A 19641-nucleotide genomic window follows, 5' to 3' on the forward strand; every position below is an offset into this window, starting at 1 on the left:
ATCAGTCTGTGGCACTGCTCAGGTGTTATGAGAGCCCAGGTTGCTCTGATAGTGGCCTTCAGCTCTTCTGCATTGTTGGGTCTGGCGTATCGCATCTTCCTCTTCACAATACCCCATACATTTTCTATAGGGTTAAGGTCAGGCGAGTTTGCTGGCCAATTAAGAACAGGGATACCATGGTCCTTAAACCAGGAACTGGTAGCTTTGGCACTCTGTGCAGGTGCCAAGTCCTGTTGGAAAATGAAATCTGCATCTCCATAAAGTTGGTCAGCAGCAGGAAGCATGAAGTGCTCTAAAACTTCCTGGTAGACTGCTGCGTTGACCTTGGACCTCAGAAAACACAGTGGACCAACACCAGCAGATGACATGGCACCCAAACCATCACTGACTGTGTAAACTTCACACTGGACTTCAAGCAACGTGGATTCTGTACCTCTCCTCTCTTCCTCCAGACTCTGGGACCTTGATTTCCAAAGGAAATGCAAAATTTACTTTCATCAGAGAACATAACTTTGGACCACTCAGCGGCAGTCCAGTCCTTTTTGTCTTTAGCCCAGGCGAGACGCTTCTGACGCTGTGTCTTGTTCAAGAGTGGCTTGACACAAGGAATGCGACAGCTGAAACCCATGTCTTGCATACGTCTGTGCGTGGTGGTTCGTGAAGCACTGACTCCAGCTGCAGTCCACTCTGTGAATCTCCCCCACATTTTTGAATGGGTTTTGTTTCACAGTCCTCTCCAGGGTGCGGTTATACCTATTGCTTGTATACTTTTTTCTACCACATCTTTTCCTTCCCTTCACCTCTCTATGAATGTACTTGGACACAGAGCTCTGTGAACAGCCAGCCTCTTTAGCAATGACCTTTTGTGTCTTGCCCTCCTTGTGCAAGGTGTCAATGGTCATCTTTTGGACAGCTGTCCAGCAACTTTTTGATGATATTCTAATTATATGACCACCACCTGTGTATACATACATACACACACACATTATATATATATATATCTATATATATATAGATATATATAGATATAGATATAGATATATACACACACACTATTAAATATTTAAAAATAGGGACAATGAAAGACTGCAGCCTAAAAGTAAAACTTGTGTTATTTAAAAACTTGTGTTAATTAAGCCAATTCACAAGTCTGAATAAACCATGGTGGTCAAAGTCTATTCATCACATAGAGCTGTACAGGGCACATCCATTCTTAGTCACCTTAAGGATTAATCATTTAGGCCTAAGCTAAGTAGATCAACTTGTACCTTTGCTGTCCTCAAAACCTCCAATGCTGCCTGACAGTGACACTGACCTTTAGGCTATCTGAAAGAAAACCTACTTAAAATTTTCTATTAAAATGTTGTACATCATTTGGCAAATAGTTTCTCCAGTTTGGGCTGAATATATCTTAACTAGTATGAAACAAAGTTTGTTTAAGGCTATAGTATATTGCAATTTGGTTTGTGGATAATGACATTAAGGCATATTTTTAGCATCACAATTAGCTGTCAAATGTAAAAACCTGCAGAATGATACAAAGCTTTGCATCAACCCAATAATGGCAGAAGCTGGTATAATTATTTACATACTTTGAATATGTGAGAATAGGCACATCAGAGACACAGAGAAACAAATAAGCACATCATCCTCCATGAAATCTGCTTGCATCCCTTGGATCAAGTATAAAAAAACACTGCAGTGCTCTCCCCCTCAGCCAATCAGAATCATTCTGAAAATGCTGGAACATGCTATAACCCTGATGTTTGATTAAAAATCAGTGCTGTTTAACAGACTGTGTGTGACGGACTAATGGACAGACAGAGCGGGACTTATCTACAGAAAAAACAAAGCATAATGGAAAATCCACATTTAATGTGAATTTCGTTCACCAATTACAGTAAGTTTAAGTTGATAAAATGTAACTGCACTGGACTTCACAGGCAATTTACAGAATTTCTTCCTGCGATTGGCACTATAAGGTGACTTCACAGAGGCCTCGCTAAGTCTGGGTTTAGACAGTGTGGACCTGAAAGAGGTAAAAGATGGGGTAAAAAGAAAGTACTGAAGAGGTAATATTAAAAGTCACAGACTTCACCCCCTGTTGTTTTTAAAACGTGCCATATCTGAGTCTGCGAGTTACTTTGACCCAACACAAAATCTTTACACCATCTTGGGCTCATCACTGCAGCGTCAAGTGCTTTTCAGCAACAGAGTCAAAAATAAATAAAATGAAACTCCTTATCTGCCACACAACTGGAGAACTGAGCCAAAGTCTTCCACGAGTAACTCCACAATGCTGGCAATGCACTTGTCAACATAAGTGAAAGCAACAATACATCTGCAGCTAATGGATTGGAACAATAGCCTGGCAACAGCAGCACACAATTGATGCTTTACTCATTGTCTGGTATGACTCAATAGGCACTTACTTCATTTCCATCAGGCTATATAATAGATGACTGACAGTTCTACCTTCACTCGCATATACCTGATTCAACAACCACATTAGCCATTTAATGTCACAGATTTTCAAACAGGAAAATCACAGCAGCTGTCTAGACAATGTCATGCTTTTCTGAACTATCACCAAAATCTATTTCTGATAAAATTTTTAAGCAAAAAGGTAGACACAAACCCTTTCATCTTATATCTAAAACAACGGGTTTAAATATTTTTTCTTAAGCTTTGGAAGTTTAGAGATGCAGTGTGTCACCATCTAAACAATCCCCATAGCTTACTGATTGACTCAGACATATATCAGCTTGAACTCAATCTGAGCTTACAAGATCCAGTCTGAGGCTGGGAGGCTATTAGAACAAGTAATAATGTCCTGGAAATTCCTGTTAACCATTATCCGTGTTTTATTCAGTGTAATATTGTGTGAAGTTTCTCCCCTGCATGTGAGGACATGGTGACATGTTACTGTGTAAAAAAACCAAACAAAAAAAACAGCAGTTCCTCCTGTAGTACAGAGGGGGCTTTTATAAACCAAAATGCCAAAGCCAAAACCACAGAGATGGTCTTTCTCATGGTCTCTCCAGCTGTGCTAACCTAAAAGCCAGAGCACCAGTTCCTGTATGAAACCTGGAGGGACCAAAAGATACACCAAACACAGCGTATTACATGTTTCTCTGCAGTGTCAGGATGGAAAGCATTTGGAGTGTAGCACATATGCTTGATCCAATTAGCCACATGTCTTCAGAGTGTGTTATTATCATACATTATCTATTTTATACCCAACGTAGTGGAAGATCATATGGTGCTCTGATCAACTTCAATTTATAATATGATATGCTGTTAAGATCTCCTTGCAGGCATGTTATTGACACAATTCATCCCAGAGATGTTTGGGTAGACAAATATCAATAACAGAGCTGCTGCAAAGTTATACAATAAGGCTCCACTCGAAGCTATAAGAAGTGACTAAGCATAGCTCAGACAGCGCAGCGTGCCATTTATCACATGAAACAACGCTCACATCTGTGACAAAAATAATGAAACTGACATAGGCGTCAATGCAGCTTTACAAGGCTAAACAAAGTCCAGCATTGCCCTTTCTTTGCATCAATTAATGGATTGGTGGGGGGATGTCCTGACCTGAATGTCGATGTTGCTGGTTTATAAAGTCAATGTAACACAAGTTTGGCATGTGGGGCAATGTTTGCTCTAAGTAGTGGGGTTATGTCCTGTAAATCCTGTTACACCAGCCTGTCAGTCTCACTTCGGGTGGCGTTTATTACCTTCGGATAACAAAGTGACGGCTTGGTTTGTGGGTGCTTAAATTAGCACTGCCTGAACACTCCTACACGCCAGTAAAAAAAAAGTAAAATGAAACACTTGAGTAACGTTGGACAGTTGCAGCATGACAAAGGAGTCTGTGGCTAGCAGTAGCTATGCTAATACCCCGGCAAGCCGACCCCGGCTGTCAGAGCGGGGCGCATGTTAGCTGGGACTGACAGCTGAGAGGAGGATTAGAAGGGGAGGGGGGACCAAAAAAACAGCTGACAGACCCAGCCGTGAGAAAATAAGTTGTCGACAACGTTACGTTACTACTTTACAGCAATGGTAGCACTGTTAATGAGTTATGCTAACGCCAAAAACTGAGAATCCTACCTTTGCTTTGCCGGCCTCCAGCTTCTTTTGCCTCTCCTCGTCTTCCATCACCGCGGTCCCAGTGGCTAAAACAAGAGGGAAACTGCTTCATGCGAAATATCAGCGAGATAAATCTAAAGAAACGAACGGGTAATTATCTCTCGTCTGGCTGCCAGCTCGCTGATACACACTTCTACTCGCATTGACTAGGTTCTGTCTCCTTGTTGGTAGTCCGCCGCCGCCATGTTTTCCACGTAAACATGAGACCCAACTATGATGACGTCGTGTAGGTTCCTTCACAGCCACGCCCCCTGGCATTCCACTAGTGGTGCCTTCACGTGCTGTCAGAAATGTCGTAATTACTCAATATCCAAACGTTTACCCCAAATATCAGAAATTACTTTACACCCAAAAGTTTACCACTTTACACATAGTTCTATTATTCTTTTATAACTTGCATCTGTTTGTTCCATATGTATATGTTTTATGCTAACTGTATGTTTGTCTATGTCTAGCACCTAATCACCATAACAAACTCCTCGCATGTGTAAAATACTACTTGGCAATAAAGCTCTTTCTGATACTGATTCTGATACTGTTGGGATTTTATTCTATACCAATACAGCTATTTTAAAAGCGCATTACATGTTTTGTATGTAGAGTCTAACTTTGTAAAGTAACTTGTAACTATAGCTGACAAATAAATGTAGTAAAAAGTACAATATTGCTCTCTGGAGAAGAAGTCATCAAATGAATGTTCATGTACCTCAGAATTGTATACATACAGTAAATGCACTTTGCTACATTCCAACACTGTGGCCTAATAATCGAACAGCTGTTGACTGTTTAAAACATCTTAAACAAAACACATGGTTCTGTTATATTTTGTATTTACTTACTGAATTCATAGAAGCAATACAAACATGGCATAATGGAATAATGGAACATGGAATAATTTAATGTCTTAATGTACAGCAATTTTCTAAATACTATTATTTACATATCTAATGATTTTCATAATATCATAAATTTCACTGCATTATTCAGTCTGAATCCTGCTTAAAACGTCTGCTCAGTTTCTATGGTAACGGGAGGAGAGGTTGCCAGAGCTGTCCCTGTAGAGAGCTTTCTTAGCACAAAATATTTTCATTTCAAAGCAGTGTTTTTCTTCTAAAAAAGGCTTCAGCCATCACCTCACATTTTACAGCATGGCACTTGATTGGGCTATTCTGAGCACATTTCATACAATAGAAGAATGTATACTCCTTTGAAAAGGAAACATCTGAGCGTACTTGGCTGAATGGGACAGCAGGTAACATGAGAGACTGGCATCAGTTTCTGGGACAGATGGAGGTGATAAAGGACAGGATGGCCAATATTTCACTTGCAGACAGGCTCCATGCGGAATCTATTGTCAATCTACTAATAGTCTATTTTAGAACAAGTCAGTCACTTCTTGTAAGCTGAATGTATTCCCTGCATCTGTTCTGCAGACATTTTCAGCATATAGCTTAAACAGCAGTGATAGCCAGCCTTGATTGTCAGACTGAATTGTCATTTAGGGTCACTTCATTCATTCATTCTTCTACATGATCAGCAAGTCAGGTTTGGAATCAGTGATAATCAGGGCATAGCCCGGAATTTAAGCTGATTTTTTACCATTTTCTGCCTCCTTTATTTGATTCCTGTATCTTTTTTGTTGTTTGTTTTATGTAAAGCACAAAACTATACAAATAAACTTTATCATTAGGCTACTTTATTGAGGATAAATTTTCCGTAAAAACATTGCCAGGAAAATTTTGCTGGTGGAGAGATATTTGAAATGTATCTCTCCACCAGAGTATCTCAGTATCTCACATCAGATACTACCCTTTTAATTTTTTTCTCTCCAGTATAAAGACAAAGGAAAGTCTAAGAAAAACCATACAACGTGTCTAATGTCTGTGTATTTGCGATAAAAATACAAGCTATTATTATTATTATTATTACAAATAAAAATGCAACTTAGGGTTGTTAAGAATCTCCAAATAAATGCAATCAGCATGGTGTAATTAAGCTAGGGCCCTAGTGGGAACAAAACTGTTAATTTAAAACATCTTTAAAATAAAGTATTTTTTCAGGCCACAGTCCTGTCATCTTATGTTTCAACAAGGTCCATAAAAAAACTGCTAGACTCACATAAGTTACCAAAATGTGAAAGTTTCTCCTACTCAGAAACATTTAAAACATACCAGCGGCCATAGCAGGGGAGGATGCTCGACGTCTTCGGCTGACAGGAGCTGAGCAGCTTATAGTCTGACAGATCTTGAATTCCACCCATCTTCTTTTGGACATTGTCGCCAATTTGATCCCACCTGTGAACACCCGATGGTTGTGCCACAGCGTCTGTGAGCATTTGAAAGTTTCGGTAGTTTCTAAATTATTGATTCACTGAAGGAGTACAGTGTCAGCAGTTACCCAAGCAACATTACCAAGGAGACCACAGCAAATGGATCAGGACAGAATTCCATTTAATTTTAAAAACCCAAAAGCAGACATATTCAAGCATGAAGAAATGCATAAATTCCTTGAACGTCCATGTCCAAGAGCTTCAGAGGGAGCGAGGGAAACTAGCCACAGAGAAATGGAAATGGATTCAGAGAAGCAAAAACAAACTGAAAGATAGCAAAAGAAACTGCGTATTAGCTATGGTTATAAGACATTAATATACTTGTGCTTTTTATAAGAACATGGCTGAGGGGAAGGAGAGTAATTCAATTGCCAGTTTATTAGGTAGACCTGTCTCAAACCAACCCAGTCTAAAATAGTTGGACAGAAGTGTAAATCCTACCTTACAGCCAATACTCTGCAGTGTGGACCACTGCAGGGCTTTTGTATTGTGCCATCTCAATGACATTACATTATTAAGTTATTGGAGAAAAAGTACCGAAATTCCTTTAGAATTTCTGAACTTTTTCTGATTTGATGTAGGCCTACAAGTTATTTGAAATATCTCGAACAATATGTTACCTGAAAGCAAAGAGAAGTACATATAATGCCGTAACCGATGTTCTTTTGCTTTTGCTTTTCGTCTGTGTTACCTGAAGATTCATGATCCAAATGTCATGTCAACAAAAACAAACAAACTAAGTGTATCAGACGGTGTTACAGTTTTAACTAGGTGTAGGCCTACATAATAAACTGGCAAGATGTTACGATGGACGCAGCAATAAGCCACTATAAAGTGCAAAAGATGGAACGTGTAGAAACTGTCTCACAGACGAAAATGCATTTTGCCTTGTTGGTGTAGGAGCAGCCTCCTGTCTTGTGTCTTCCACTTTTCTCCATAAACAGGCAGAAACATATGAGTTGCTCTCTTCATCATCACACATCATTATGCAAATACAGGCAAAAGTGCTTTGGACAAGTATGAGAAAAGTGGTCCTGATTGTAAAGTAAACCGTGTCCTGTTGATGACTGATGGCGGTTGGGCTCATTCGCATAATGAAGATATCACTGTGCTGCGTTAAAATATTCACGAGTGTTGGGAGTCATCAGTAAAAAGAAGCAATGGGTCAGTAGGTTTTTCAGTGCTAAGCTGCCGCACCACATGGCAAACGTTCTTCTACCTCATGTCAGCTGTGTGTCTGACGTTAATTAAGTATTAATGCCTATAACTCACGGTCCAATATAGGCTACTCTACAACTTAGTATTTTAAGATTACACTGAAAACATTAAGCTTGCTAGGTATCATAATACAGCTGTGAATGGACGGGAAATCCAACTTCATTAAGGGTTTTGTAAGTCACTGAATAGTACTTACTTAATACTTATTTACAGTGCAAAATAGCAATGCAATTATTCAGGGTCGTCTCCACTGAGAACACAGAGGCCATGCCCTTTATGTTGTTTCTGTGAATTTGGGGGATTTTAACAACCTAAGGAGGATCATGTACACACAACTGATAAATGGTGAATTTTGAAGGCAGGTTCTATTATTTTTTAGACTATTCTTTTCTTAATTTGGCTAATTTTAAACAAATACTTAATTGAAAATAAAATTTAATGAAGGAATTTAGTATATCTACACCAAAACTACATCCTGGATGTGTGGAGAAGGCCTTGAACCATTTAAAGCATCAATTATGGAGATGAAATGCACACAAAATAGAACATAAAGAAATGTAGTGGTTAATCCTTCAGCCCTGCAACCATGTTGTTGGGTTGTACACTCTCACAGTTCTTGCTTAATGGGGACTATAACATTAGTTTGACCTATCAATTCAAACAGCATCTTGTTTTGATTTGTTTCTGATTAAATCCTTATAGGTTACTTCATAATCTTATGAGCAGTGTTGGGAAAGTTACTTTGGAAATGTAATTGGTAACTGATCTAATAGTCGTTTTCAAAGTAATATAACTTATTAGGCTACATTTAGAGGCTTTTTGATTACTTTTCTGAATTTCTAATCAATGTTTTCCACTGTTAACCTTTGTCAAAAGACACCTTGAGAGGCAATTTCTCTGGCAGACGGGTGGGTGGTGCTGCAAATTCAAACACGAGAACAAATCAAAGGATCAGAATAGCATCAAAATTTACTAAACGGAAAAATACATCGTGCACATGGAAAACATGCAAAGCAACGAAACATTTATTTTGTAATTAAATTATCTAACTAAATTTCATGTTCTCCCTAATAGTATTTTTGAGTGTTTTCCATGTAGAAAGACAGAAACTGTGCAAACCCTTTGCTTCCATCTAGTGGTCGAATGTAAGCAGATGATCCATTTTAACTCCAAAACGCTAGATGACGCTAATTAGCAACGTTTGGATTTCTTATCCGGGTGACAAATCTCGCGAGAGTTTCACGTTTCCGTTCTGATTTGGACAGGGCTGTCAAACGCTGAACTCCGCTAGCATGACAAGTAAAGTTAGTTATCCATAGTGTGTGTTTAATTTAATTTGTACAAGAAGAGTATAATAAATTGCATGTGGTAAATCTGAAGCAGTTTCTTTTGGGGTGAATCAAGTTCCTCTGCGGATGAATACTTAAATTAACGATGTGAGGGCAGGATAAACTGAGGTAAAGTTACACTTTCTAGGTACACTTAAGTTTTAGAACACCCCAATTTTTCTATTTAGTATTGAAATATAAGCAGTTCAGTCCAGTGAAAACTGGGACAGCTGTAGAAATGTTGTCAACTTTCAGTGCTTCATTTAGTTACTTCCATTGCTAACGTTCCCAGGGTGCAAAATTAACATTTTGTTGAGTTGAAATTGCGTATCTCTGATATTTACATTATTTCTCAGTTTTTCTGACCTAAACTTTGTCTTTTGCTTCTTTGGTTATTCTTTAGCAATGGAAGTAAGTGAAGCCTTGAAAGTCGATGCAAAAACAAAATTCCAACCTCAGAAGCTAATATTGCAACAAAAAAGGCTTTTAATGAAAGAAGACAGACCAGTTGGTCATAGGTTGATCCTACATTGAAATAATGAACAAAACTCTCTAAATTAATTTATTTACAAATTAATTTTTTGTCTCTCTGGAAATGTCTATGTTGGTGATGTAATTGTTGTTTATTTGGCAGTCTGCAGCTTACTTTTGTACCATGTCAGGGTTTTCACAGGATTTAAACTACTTACATTTCAATAAAAACTAGAAAAAATGGGGGGGTCTAAAACCTTTGACCGGTAGTGCACTTCACTTGATAACTTTTAATTTATGCTTCTCAATTTCTTTTACGAGTCACCTTGCAGATTCAACAAATAAAATATGACGGATTGAATTTGCTAGCAGATAAAATGCTCCAAATCGACCAGTTAGAACATTGAAATGCTGCAAACATGTCTGTACATCAATACTTAATCCAATAATATGTTATAATTATAAAATGTATATAATATAACACTGACAGGGGCAAAGTACTTTTGATACTATAAGCAAATTTTACTAATACTACCTACTGTACTTTAAAATTAAGTAAATTTGGATTTTTCTAGTAGTAGCTAGCAAAATGCAGTCAAGTATGTCTGGATTATTACCTATAAAATACCTATTACTGTTTATGACCAACTGAGTATGATTGTATTTTGTTTATTTGACTTGATTCTTCTGTTATTATTCAGCTAAATATGCTGTGTTTCTTCTCTTAGGTCCACTGACACTGGCAGTGATGTTACAGTGTAGCCCTCCTAATTAAAAATGGCAGCAGTACGTGCAGTGAGGGCTCTCTTCAGCCTCCATCGATCAGTGACGTTGCAGCGCAGCGTTGGGCTTGTTCCAGTGCAGTTGGCATCAGCCTGCCTTCCCAGGAGGCTTTGCAGTGACCCCACAAGAAGTAATGAGCCAAAGCTGCCAGTGAACCCAGAGAATACATCTCTGCTGGAGAACCTCAATCTCCTGGGAGTAGACGTGAAGATGGCACGCCAGCGTCAACCTGGGGTGCTTCGTAAATCCTTCACTAATGAGCAAGGTCTTGCTCGATTTTTGCAAGGCAAAGGTGCCAGCCGCAAAGTTATTGCCAGCATCATATCCCGTTATCCCCGCTCTATCACCCGCTCGATTGAACACTTGGAACAGCGCTGGGAGCTGTGGAGAAATATCTTCAAGACTGATGCAGAAATTGTGAGCATCCTGGATCGCTCCCCTGAGTCTTTCTTCCGGTCCAGTGATAATGGGAACTTGGAGAAGAACATAGCTTTTCTGACCTCGCTGGGACTGAACACCAAAGACCTCCACCGCCTGCTGACAACAGCGCCGCGGACATTCTCCAACAGTTTAGAGCTCAACAGGCAGATGGTGGAATTTCTGGAGGACATCTGTGCCGAACTCGGCGGGAAGAATCCAGAGCAGTTTCCTAAAGCTGTCATATCCAGAAACCTTTACATTCTCATCCGCAGCACAAAGCGAGTCAAGGCAAACATTGATATCCTGAGAAATTCTCTTAAGTTGAGTGACTCAGACCTGCTTGCTCTCCTTCAAGGCCCTGGGGCAGAAATTCTGGACCTTTCAAATAAATATCTGGAAAAGAATTTTAACAGTCTCCAACAGAAGATGGTTTCACTTGGCTGTCGTAAAGCTGACATAAAAAAACTAATCATCAGCTATCCAATGGTTCTGTACATCGGTCCTGACACGTTGAGCTGTAAACTGGACTGTCTCCTAAAAGGAGGGATAACAGTGAAGCAGATACTGGAAAAGCCCAAAGTTTTAGACTACAGCACACAGAACATTACAGGGCGACTAGAGGAGCTGCAGAGAGTGGGATATGACTTTCAGAAGAATGGCATCAACATCTTGGACTCCAGCCGAAAGCGGTTTAATGCAAAGATTGAAAGACTTGCTTTCCCACCAGATGACTAATTGTAACTGTCTGTATTATGATGTTCGATGCTGCTTATTTGTTAATGTAGTAACTAAAATGTGATTTCTGACTCCTCTTGTAATATTTCAGATATCTGGAAGGACCACAACTAACAGTTGTTTCATTATTGATTAATCTGCTGAGTGCTTTTCTTGATTCATCACTGGGTCTCTAAAATGTCTGAACAGAAAAAAGAAAGCGTCTTCAAATTGCTTGTTTTTTCCAACCAGTTCAATTTAGTATCACATAAGGCAACATAAGCAGCAAGTCCTTACAACGGAGCTAGGAATTTTCTTGGCTTGAACGATATTTCAAACAATCAATTATCAACATGGTTGCTGCTTAATTTTCCATGGATTGACCTATCGTTTCTCCCTTAATATCCAGTAATTTATTAACAAGAGTGTTATTTTTGTAATACTGCCTTTTCCCTTCCCCTTAATATGCACGTGTAATGCTCTTGAGAAATTATTTTGTTTTTCCTGGTCAAAGAGCTATAAATTACATGTTGGGAGAGCTGCTCTTCTAATTCATGGTAACATGCAATGTTGAAATAAAAGTGAGATCCAAAGAAAAAGGCACAACATTATGATTTCAGTTCTTATGTAATTACTGATATATTAAGCAATATAGAAGATGGGTTTTGGTGCCACAGTAAGACTTAACATTTTATGCATATTCAAGTAACAGGTTATCTGAATATGTTTAATCTCTGGGAGATTTACTGTAATACCCGGAACCAATGTCGTCGGTCAATACGCCACGGACCTTACCAAGCCGCTGCACAACAGTTTCCTCACGCTGTTGCTGTACAGGTTAGTGTGGGACAGTGTAGTGTAATCCAAGTTTAATGTATTTGTTTATTGAGTCTTGACAAGACTTTTCATCGCTATAAATTTGCGTTAAATGCGCCAGCTAGCCAGTGAGCGTCAACAGCCGTTACGTTAGCTGTTAGCTTGTTAGCTGGGTGACGGGTGTTCAGTTAAATTCGCTGGTCGAGCAAAGCATGCTACATTAAGTGTTTATTTTGGCACCCTTAATAATAACAGGTAAGTAAACCTGTTAATTACAGTTCAATTGTATCAGGCAGTTTACTTAAATGGAAGTTAAATGAAGTAGCCACAGCTGACGATGAGTTAACAAGTAAGTTAACGTTAGAGTTAAATATGCAGCTGGTGTACTAACGATATGTTTTAGGAAAAGGATTGGGGGGAAACCTGTGAAGGTGTGATGGAAAACGCGGTAGAGGAAACCGGTGATAAGAAGACCGATGTATTCGTAAAAGGTGAAGCTGCCATCAAACCAGAGTAAGTAACTAGCACTGGTGATGTTCCTGCCAAAACGCTGAGCATCATGTCTTCTCTTAAGAGGTCAAAACTGCCAACAACAGTAACTTAGTATAAAGAACAACTTTATTGTCAGACCAACGTTTTGGCTTGTGGCCTTATATTATCCTGATAGAGATCTTTAGACATTTCCCCTTGTCGACATCGACGCTGAAGTTGGCTTCCGATTCGGCAGTTAACTTACGGGGAATTTAAGTGAAAGTTAACTTACGTTGCTATGCGACCGATTGTCTGTTTGCAGCTTACTGCTGTGAAAGCTGTTATGCATTTTAAATCGCACTTTAGAGTATTTTCACAAATTGAATAAAGGTTTCACAAATCTGAAACTATGTTTGATTGAAACTTTAGCAGCTCTGGGACAATCTAATCCAGGTTCGAAAGCTCTAGGTATAGAGGTTTTTGATCTGGCCCTGGTCTAATATGGTCTGCATGTGGAGAAAAAGCAGTGAAATTGCCTTTTTTCTTTTTCACAAATAAAATAAAGTTTTCTATCTAAATTTAAGGCTTTGCCTAAAATGCATAACAGCTTTCACAGCAGTAAAAGGTGCAAAAAACTGAGAATCTGTCCCCTTAACTCCCGAATCAGAAGCTAACTTCAGCGCTGTTGCTGCAGGGATGCCCTGGCCTACACATCATATTCTTACAGACTTAAGAAAACATCTTTGTTTGGTATATATCCTTGCAAATTACTCCATAATCATTTAAATGTTTTCAATGAAAATGAGAAATCATTCCCTCCAGTATTGCAAATTTTCAAAATTGTTCAGCCCATTTCTCAGCCTAATCTGAATAGAGTAATCCACCGTTTTTCAGCAGCATGGACTCCTACTTTAAGGTAGTGGCCCTCCCATAGCCATTTCACAGGCTGAACGCTGCTTTGTCTGATGGAGTCAATAGGACAACACAGTCAGCAAAAAGGCTTAGTAGCTATAGTGATTGCACTTGATTTCTTGCACAGAGTGTGGACTGAGCTCTTGCTCTTGTTTTACATGGCCTGAATAGTCTGAATCTGTGGCTCCTATAGTACTTTTGCCATTAACTGAGTAAAAAAGTTATCTTGTGACAGTAGAGTAGTGTGCAAATGTGACAAAATGGTATTTGAATTCATTCTTACTCTTGTCAGTAATGACAAATAATATCCTTGGTCTTAGCTGTCAGACAGTCTCACATCACATTGCTTCAGCAGAAAAATACATACACACACACATACAGTCGCAGGGAAATGTATGTGAACCCTTTGGAATTACCTGGATAAATTGGTCATAAAATGTTATCTGATCTGACAAACACAGTCTGGTTATATTAATACCACACAAACAATTAAATGTTTTCATGTTTTTATTAAACACACCGTGTAAACATTCACAGTTAGGGTGGAAAAAGTATGTGAATCCCTAGGCTAATGTCTTCTCCAAAAGCTTATTGGAGACAGCCAACCTGGAGTCAAATCACTGAGATGAGATTGGAGGTATTGGTTAGAGCTGCCCTTCCCATTAAAAAACACTCACCAATTGTTTGGTGTTGTGTGGTATTAGTTTAAGCAGACAGTGTTTGTCTATTTGACTTCGATGAAGATCAGATCACATTTTATGTCCCGTTTATGCAGAAAGCCAGGTAATTGCAGAGGGTTCACATACTTTTTCCTCCGACCTTATATTGTAACACATTAATTAATAATAATAATGATAATAAAACATGAATTAAAGGGCAGGGCATTGATGGTTAATATTTGCACCATTTTATACAATGGCCATTACACATTGTCTTCAGATATTATTTCAGGCTGTTACACCACCAAACTGACAGGATGATTACGCTTTTTTTTGTTGTCATATTTGCAGATTTCTAACAACCAAAGACAAATTTCATGGGTTTATAGACTCAGAGTCTACAAAAAGAGAAACGACCAGTGAAAATGACAAAGTTGAGGAGTCAAAGGAGAGTCCTTTTGAAGAACCTGAAGCTAAAAAGCCCAAACTGGAGACGGAGGAGAGAAGTAAAGCGGGAAAACCAGATGGTAAACGACTACGGGGACAGAATAAGTCAAGGCCACACATTAAGCCTACCACCTATGAAGAAAAAAGACTGTGTCTCTCAGTTATCAAGGTACAAAACTTTAGCCAACCATTCACAAATGCCACATACAGAAATTTCCGAACGCTATGTCACCTTATTCTTGTCATTGTCATGACTTTTTCAATCCATGCAGGACAATAGGGAATGCCCCTTTGGAGACAAATGCCACTTTCACCATGACGTAGCAGAGTACATGGCCACTAAGCCCGCTGACATCGGGGAAAGCTGCTACCTCTATGACACATTTGGGAAGTGTGGTTATGGTCTTTCCTGCCGCTTCGCAAAGGCGCACACTACACCTGACTTCAAAACCATGGAGAACGCAGAACTAATTAAGTCCTGCGAGGGCAAGACCGTGGTGAAGAACAGCCTGAGTAAAGACCTCCAGAATAGTCTGAGGAAGCGTTCTGTGGCCTTCAAGAAGTCAGCAGAGTACCTCAAAACTCTCTCAAACAACAAAGACAAAAGAGAACCACAAGGAAATGGTAAGACAAGGTTTTAGATAGATCTTGGGCACGTGTCCCTCAGGAATATTGTTAATATTCTGCCAGTGTTACTGCTCCTCCTTAAGCATAAAACTTTTAGTCATCATTTTTTCTGAGTCTTATAAAGAGTCTGTTAAGTGGTTAGAAATTATACTGACAGTATAATTGTGTAAAAGTGTAATCAGCAGTGAGTGAAGTGAGTCTTCATGGCACTATTGGGACTTTCATTTATTCAGCTCATCTAATGTTAGTCGGGCAACATGCATGCCGCTCTTTATCATTTGAATCAAACAGGTGTTGAATAACAACCTGTATGAATGTATATCCTTGATTTAAGAGCTACGTACTCGCTGTTGCTGCTCATCGAAACATGCCTTATGTTTGTTGCCAAATATTTTGTGTTTTCAGACACAAACATCTTACAAAAGTATCTTTGTATAAAATGTGAAAATTGAATATATTTAAATTTGGTATTATAATTAAGTTTTTTCACACCCCTAGGTGATGCATGTGCACCTGCAGCATCTGCAGATCCAACAGGACTGGGGCAGCGTGCGTCAACTGAAGCAGAAACACAGGTACAAACATCTGCTCAGAATACTACCTATTATTTTTATATATAAATATAGTTGTGTGTATGTGTTTTACATGTACACTATCTTTACATGTTTGCTTTGTGACCAGGCACAGGCCAGCCCAGATAAAGAGCCTCCAGTGAAGACTATTGGCCCACTGACTGATGTAGATGTCATCAAGTTGCGCCAATGTGAAAAGAAACAGGTATATCTCAGGAGACCATCTTTCCTTCAATTATATCTTCTTATAGAATGGTTACTCATTTAAAATAACAAGGAATATTGTTAAATTATTTATTTGCTAAATAAGTGTACAAAAATCCTACTGATACATTTTAAAGTAGTCATGTGGATTTTCTTAAGAGTGATTTTCTATGTCTGTGTTCAAGGTGGACTTTCAAGACAAGCTCTACCTTGCTCCTCTAACAACTGTAAGTACTACCAGACTGATTTACTGTATGTCACAAAAGTACACCCCTCACATTTGTTAATATTTGATTATATCTTTTCATGTGACAACAGTGAAGAAATGACACTTTGGTACAATGTAAAGTAGTGAGTTTACAGCTTCCACTCCTCCTGAGGACATCACAGAGCTGGTGGATGTTGGAGACCTTGCACTCCTCCACCTTCCGCTCAATAGGGTTTAGGTCTGGAGACATGCTTGGCCAGTCAGTCACCTTTACCCTCAGCTTCTTTAACAAGGCAGTGGTCGTCTTGGAGGTGTGTTTGGGGTCGTATTATGTTGGATATTGCCCTGCGGCCCAGTCTCTGAAGGGAGGGGATTATGCTCTGCTTCAGTATGTCACAGTACATGTTGACATTCATGGTTCCCTCGATGAACTGTAGCTCCCCAGTGCCAGAAAACAGACCATGACACTCCCACCACCATGCTTGACCGTAGGCAAGAAACACTTTTTTCTTTGTACTGCTCACCTGGTCATCATCTGAACCAAATAAGTTTATCTTGGTCTCATCAGACCACAGGACATGGTTCCAGTAATCCATGTCCTTAGTCTGCTTGTCTTCAGCAAACTGTTTGCGGGCTTTCTTGTGCATCATCTTTAGAAGAGGCTTCCTTCTGGGATGACAGCCATGCAGACCAATTTAATGCAGTGTGTGGCGTATGGTATGAGCACTGACAGGCTGACCCCCCACCCCTGCAGCCTCTGCAGCAATGCTGGCAGCACTCATACGTCTATTTCCCAAAGACAACCTCTGGACATGAGGCTGAGCATGTGCACTCAGCTTCTTTGGTCGACCATGGCTAGGCCAGTTCTGAGTGAAACCTGTCCTGTTGAACCGCTGTATGGTCTTGGCCCCCGTGCTGCAGCTCAGTTTCAGGGTCTTGGCAATCTTCTTATGGCCTAGGCCATCTTTATGTAGAGCAATCTTTCTTTTTTTCAGATCCTCAGAGAGTTCTTTACCATGAGGTGCCATGTTGAACTTCCAGTGACCAGTATGAGGGAGTGTGAGAGTGATAACACTAAATTTAACACACCTGCTCCCTATTCACACCTGAGACTTTCTAACACTAATGAGTCACATGAAACTGGGGAGAGAAAATGGCTAATTGGGCCCAATTTGGACATTTTCACTTAGGGGTGTACTCACTTTTGTTGCCAGCGGTTTAGATATTAATGGCTGTGTGATGTGTTATTTTGAGGGGACAGCAAATTTACTCTGTTATACAAGCTGTACACTCACTACTTTACATTGTAGCAAAGTGTCATTTCTTCAGTGTTGTCACATGAAAATATATAATCAAATATTTACTATGAGGGGTGTACTCACTCTTGTGAGATACTGTAACGACTGAGATTTGAGTTATTTATGTAGTTGTATGGTTAAATGCTGCCAAACAAAGAGGAGTTGTCAGTATAGTTTATTTGCTTTTTGTAGTGTGGAAACCTACCATTCCGTCGTGTGTGCAAGCGCTTTGGAGCAGACATCACCTGCGGGGAGATGGCCATGTGCACGAACCTGCTGCAGGGACAGCAGTCAGAGTGGGCCCTTTTGAAACGGCATGAAAGTGAAGATGTTTTTGGCGTCCAGGTGATGTCATCATAGATCACTGAGGCTCTTCAGAAGTCCTCAGAGTTGTTGAATAGCATGTTCATGTTGTTATAAACCCGGCATGGGGATGCTGTCAATGTCAATTTTTCAGTGAAGAGAATATTTTGAGCAAAGATTGCCTCGGTTCTGAACTCCAAATCCTGTCTCCAGGTGGAAGGCTGCTTCCCCGACACCATGACGAGGTGCGCAGAGCTCATTAACAACAACACTGATGTTGACTTTGTAGACATCAACTCTGGATGCCCAATTGACCTTGTCTACAAAAAGGTAAACCAAGTAGTCCCATTCACATTAAAGGAACGCTTTATACACACATGCTGCAGTGTGAAAATGTTTGAAATTGTTATTTCCAAACCTTTATCTTCCCTCTGTGGTTAAATTAAGACTCTCCTTAAAGAATAAAAAAGCTTCAAAATATTCCTCAAGAACCCTTGAAGAAGTGTTTGTTTTCTTCAGTGGCTGAGACAGAATCATTAAACAAAGAGTACCAATGATGTTTGTTTGCTTTCCCTTATCAGGGTGGAGGCTGTGGCTTGATGACACGTACCAGAAAGTTTGAACAGATAGTCAAGGGAATGAACTATGTAAGTGTTGATCTTTTACCTAATGAATAGCACTGTATGTATTGTTTTTTTTTAATGAAGGCAAGCAATCCTATAGTGTTTTTTAAGAAGAGATTTTTATCTGTTAAGAGGAAATCCAACAAGTAATGATTAATAACAAATTGAAAATATAACTGTACCATGAAAACAATCTTTTTCTCTGGCTTGGATCGTACGTGCAGTGAATTTCACTGTTGCTTGGAAGTTTAAGGCTGCATTAAAAATCTTATCTGCCCAAAGGTCCTTGATGTCCCTTTGACAGTCAAAATTCGCACTGGTGTTCAGGAGAAGTGCAACATTGCACACAAACTCATCCCTGAGATGAAGAAATGGGGCGTCTCAATGATCACAGTAAGTCTTGTAGTAGAGGAAACCTTAATAAATGTGACAAGAGTTTGCTAGTCTAAAAAGAGAGATGTATTTTAGCGGTCTGAAAATATATCTACTCTGATTTTATGTCAAAGATCATATTTAATATTTGTCATGCTTAACATTAGTCACTGAAGGTGTTGTTTTCTTGCAGTTGCATGGCCGATCCAGAGAGCAGCGCTACACTAAGTTAGCTGACTGGGACTATATCACCTCCTGCTCCAAGCTGGCTAGTCCCGTCCCACTTTTTGGTATGTGCATATACAGTGGGTACGGAAAGTATTCAGACCCCTTTAAATTTTTCACTCTTTGTTTCATTGCAGCCATTTTCCAAAAATCTAAAAAGTTCATTTTATTTCTCAGTAATGTACACTCAGCACCCCATCTTGACAGAAAAAAAACAGAAATGTAGAAATTTTTGCAAATTTATTAAAAAAGAAATACTGAAATATCACATGGTCATAAGTATTCAGACCCTTTGCTCAGTATTTAGTAGAAGCACCCTTTTGATCTAATACAGCCATGAGTCGTTTTGGGAAAGATGCAACAAGTTTTTCACATCTGGATTTGGGTATCCTCTGCCATTCCTCCTTGCAGATCCTCTCCAGTTCTGTCAGGTTGGATGGTAAACGTTGGTGGACAGCCATTTTCAGGTCTCTCCAGAGATGCTCA

General features: G+C 39.4%; 3 protein-coding genes across 10 annotated transcripts in view; 2 read left to right on the plus strand and 1 right to left on the minus strand.

The window, feature by feature from the left end:
- Positions 1-6443, minus strand: part of akap9 (A kinase (PRKA) anchor protein 9) — a 77684-nt gene extending 71241 nt beyond the window's left edge. For all 5 annotated transcript variants that reach the window (XM_046059301.1, XM_046059300.1, XM_046059302.1 and 2 more), the window contains exons 1-2: positions 6327-6443; positions 4117-4181 (exon numbers count right to left, since the gene is read on the minus strand). In XM_046059301.1, the coding sequence (XP_045915257.1) occupies positions 4117-4181; positions 6327-6429 (168 nt within the window). In that variant the 5' untranslated portion in view covers positions 6430-6443. The remainder of the gene's footprint in view (positions 1-4116; positions 4182-6326) is intronic.
- Positions 6444-8926: 2483 nt separating this feature from the next.
- LOC123976910 (transcription termination factor 1, mitochondrial) lies at positions 8927-11510 on the plus strand. Of its 3 annotated transcripts, none has more exons than XM_046059308.1 (2): positions 8927-9001; positions 10230-11510. In XM_046059308.1, the coding sequence occupies exon 2, from the start codon at positions 10279-10281 to the stop codon at positions 11437-11439; it is 1161 nt and encodes a 386-aa protein (XP_045915264.1). In that variant the 5' UTR covers positions 8927-9001; positions 10230-10278; the 3' UTR covers positions 11440-11510. The 3 variants fall into 3 exon arrangements, with proteins under 3 accessions (XP_045915264.1, XP_045915263.1, XP_045915262.1); XM_046059307.1 differs by having other exon boundaries at positions 8940-9006; XM_046059306.1 differs by having other exon boundaries at positions 8952-9159.
- A 605-nt stretch (positions 11511-12115) lies between these two features.
- LOC123976908 (tRNA-dihydrouridine(47) synthase [NAD(P)(+)]-like) overlaps positions 12116-19641 on the plus strand; it is a 10556-nt gene continuing 3030 nt past the window's right edge. Inside the window, exons 1-12 of one of the 2 annotated variants that reach the window (XM_046059303.1) lie at positions 12116-12255; positions 12638-12747; positions 14628-14892; positions 14996-15347; positions 15849-15925; positions 16032-16127; positions 16312-16353; positions 17825-17977; positions 18149-18265; positions 18517-18582; positions 18841-18951; positions 19124-19220. In XM_046059303.1, the coding sequence (XP_045915259.1) occupies positions 12142-12255; positions 12638-12747; positions 14628-14892; positions 14996-15347; positions 15849-15925; positions 16032-16127; positions 16312-16353; positions 17825-17977; positions 18149-18265; positions 18517-18582; positions 18841-18951; positions 19124-19220 (1600 nt within the window). In that variant the 5' untranslated portion in view covers positions 12116-12141. The other variant, XM_046059304.1, reaches the window with a different exon arrangement.

This window comes from Micropterus dolomieu, linkage group LG09, assembly GCF_021292245.1.
Source record: "Micropterus dolomieu isolate WLL.071019.BEF.003 ecotype Adirondacks linkage group LG09, ASM2129224v1, whole genome shotgun sequence".
In the NCBI taxonomy this organism is placed as follows: Eukaryota; Metazoa; Chordata; class Actinopteri; order Centrarchiformes; family Centrarchidae; genus Micropterus; species Micropterus dolomieu.

Bases quoted from the DNA above. Each gene is read 5' to 3' on its own strand.
- LOC123976910 (XM_046059308.1), top strand. From the start codon at position 10,279: ATGGCAGCAGTACGTGCAGTGAGGGCTCTCTTCAGCCTCCATCGATCA.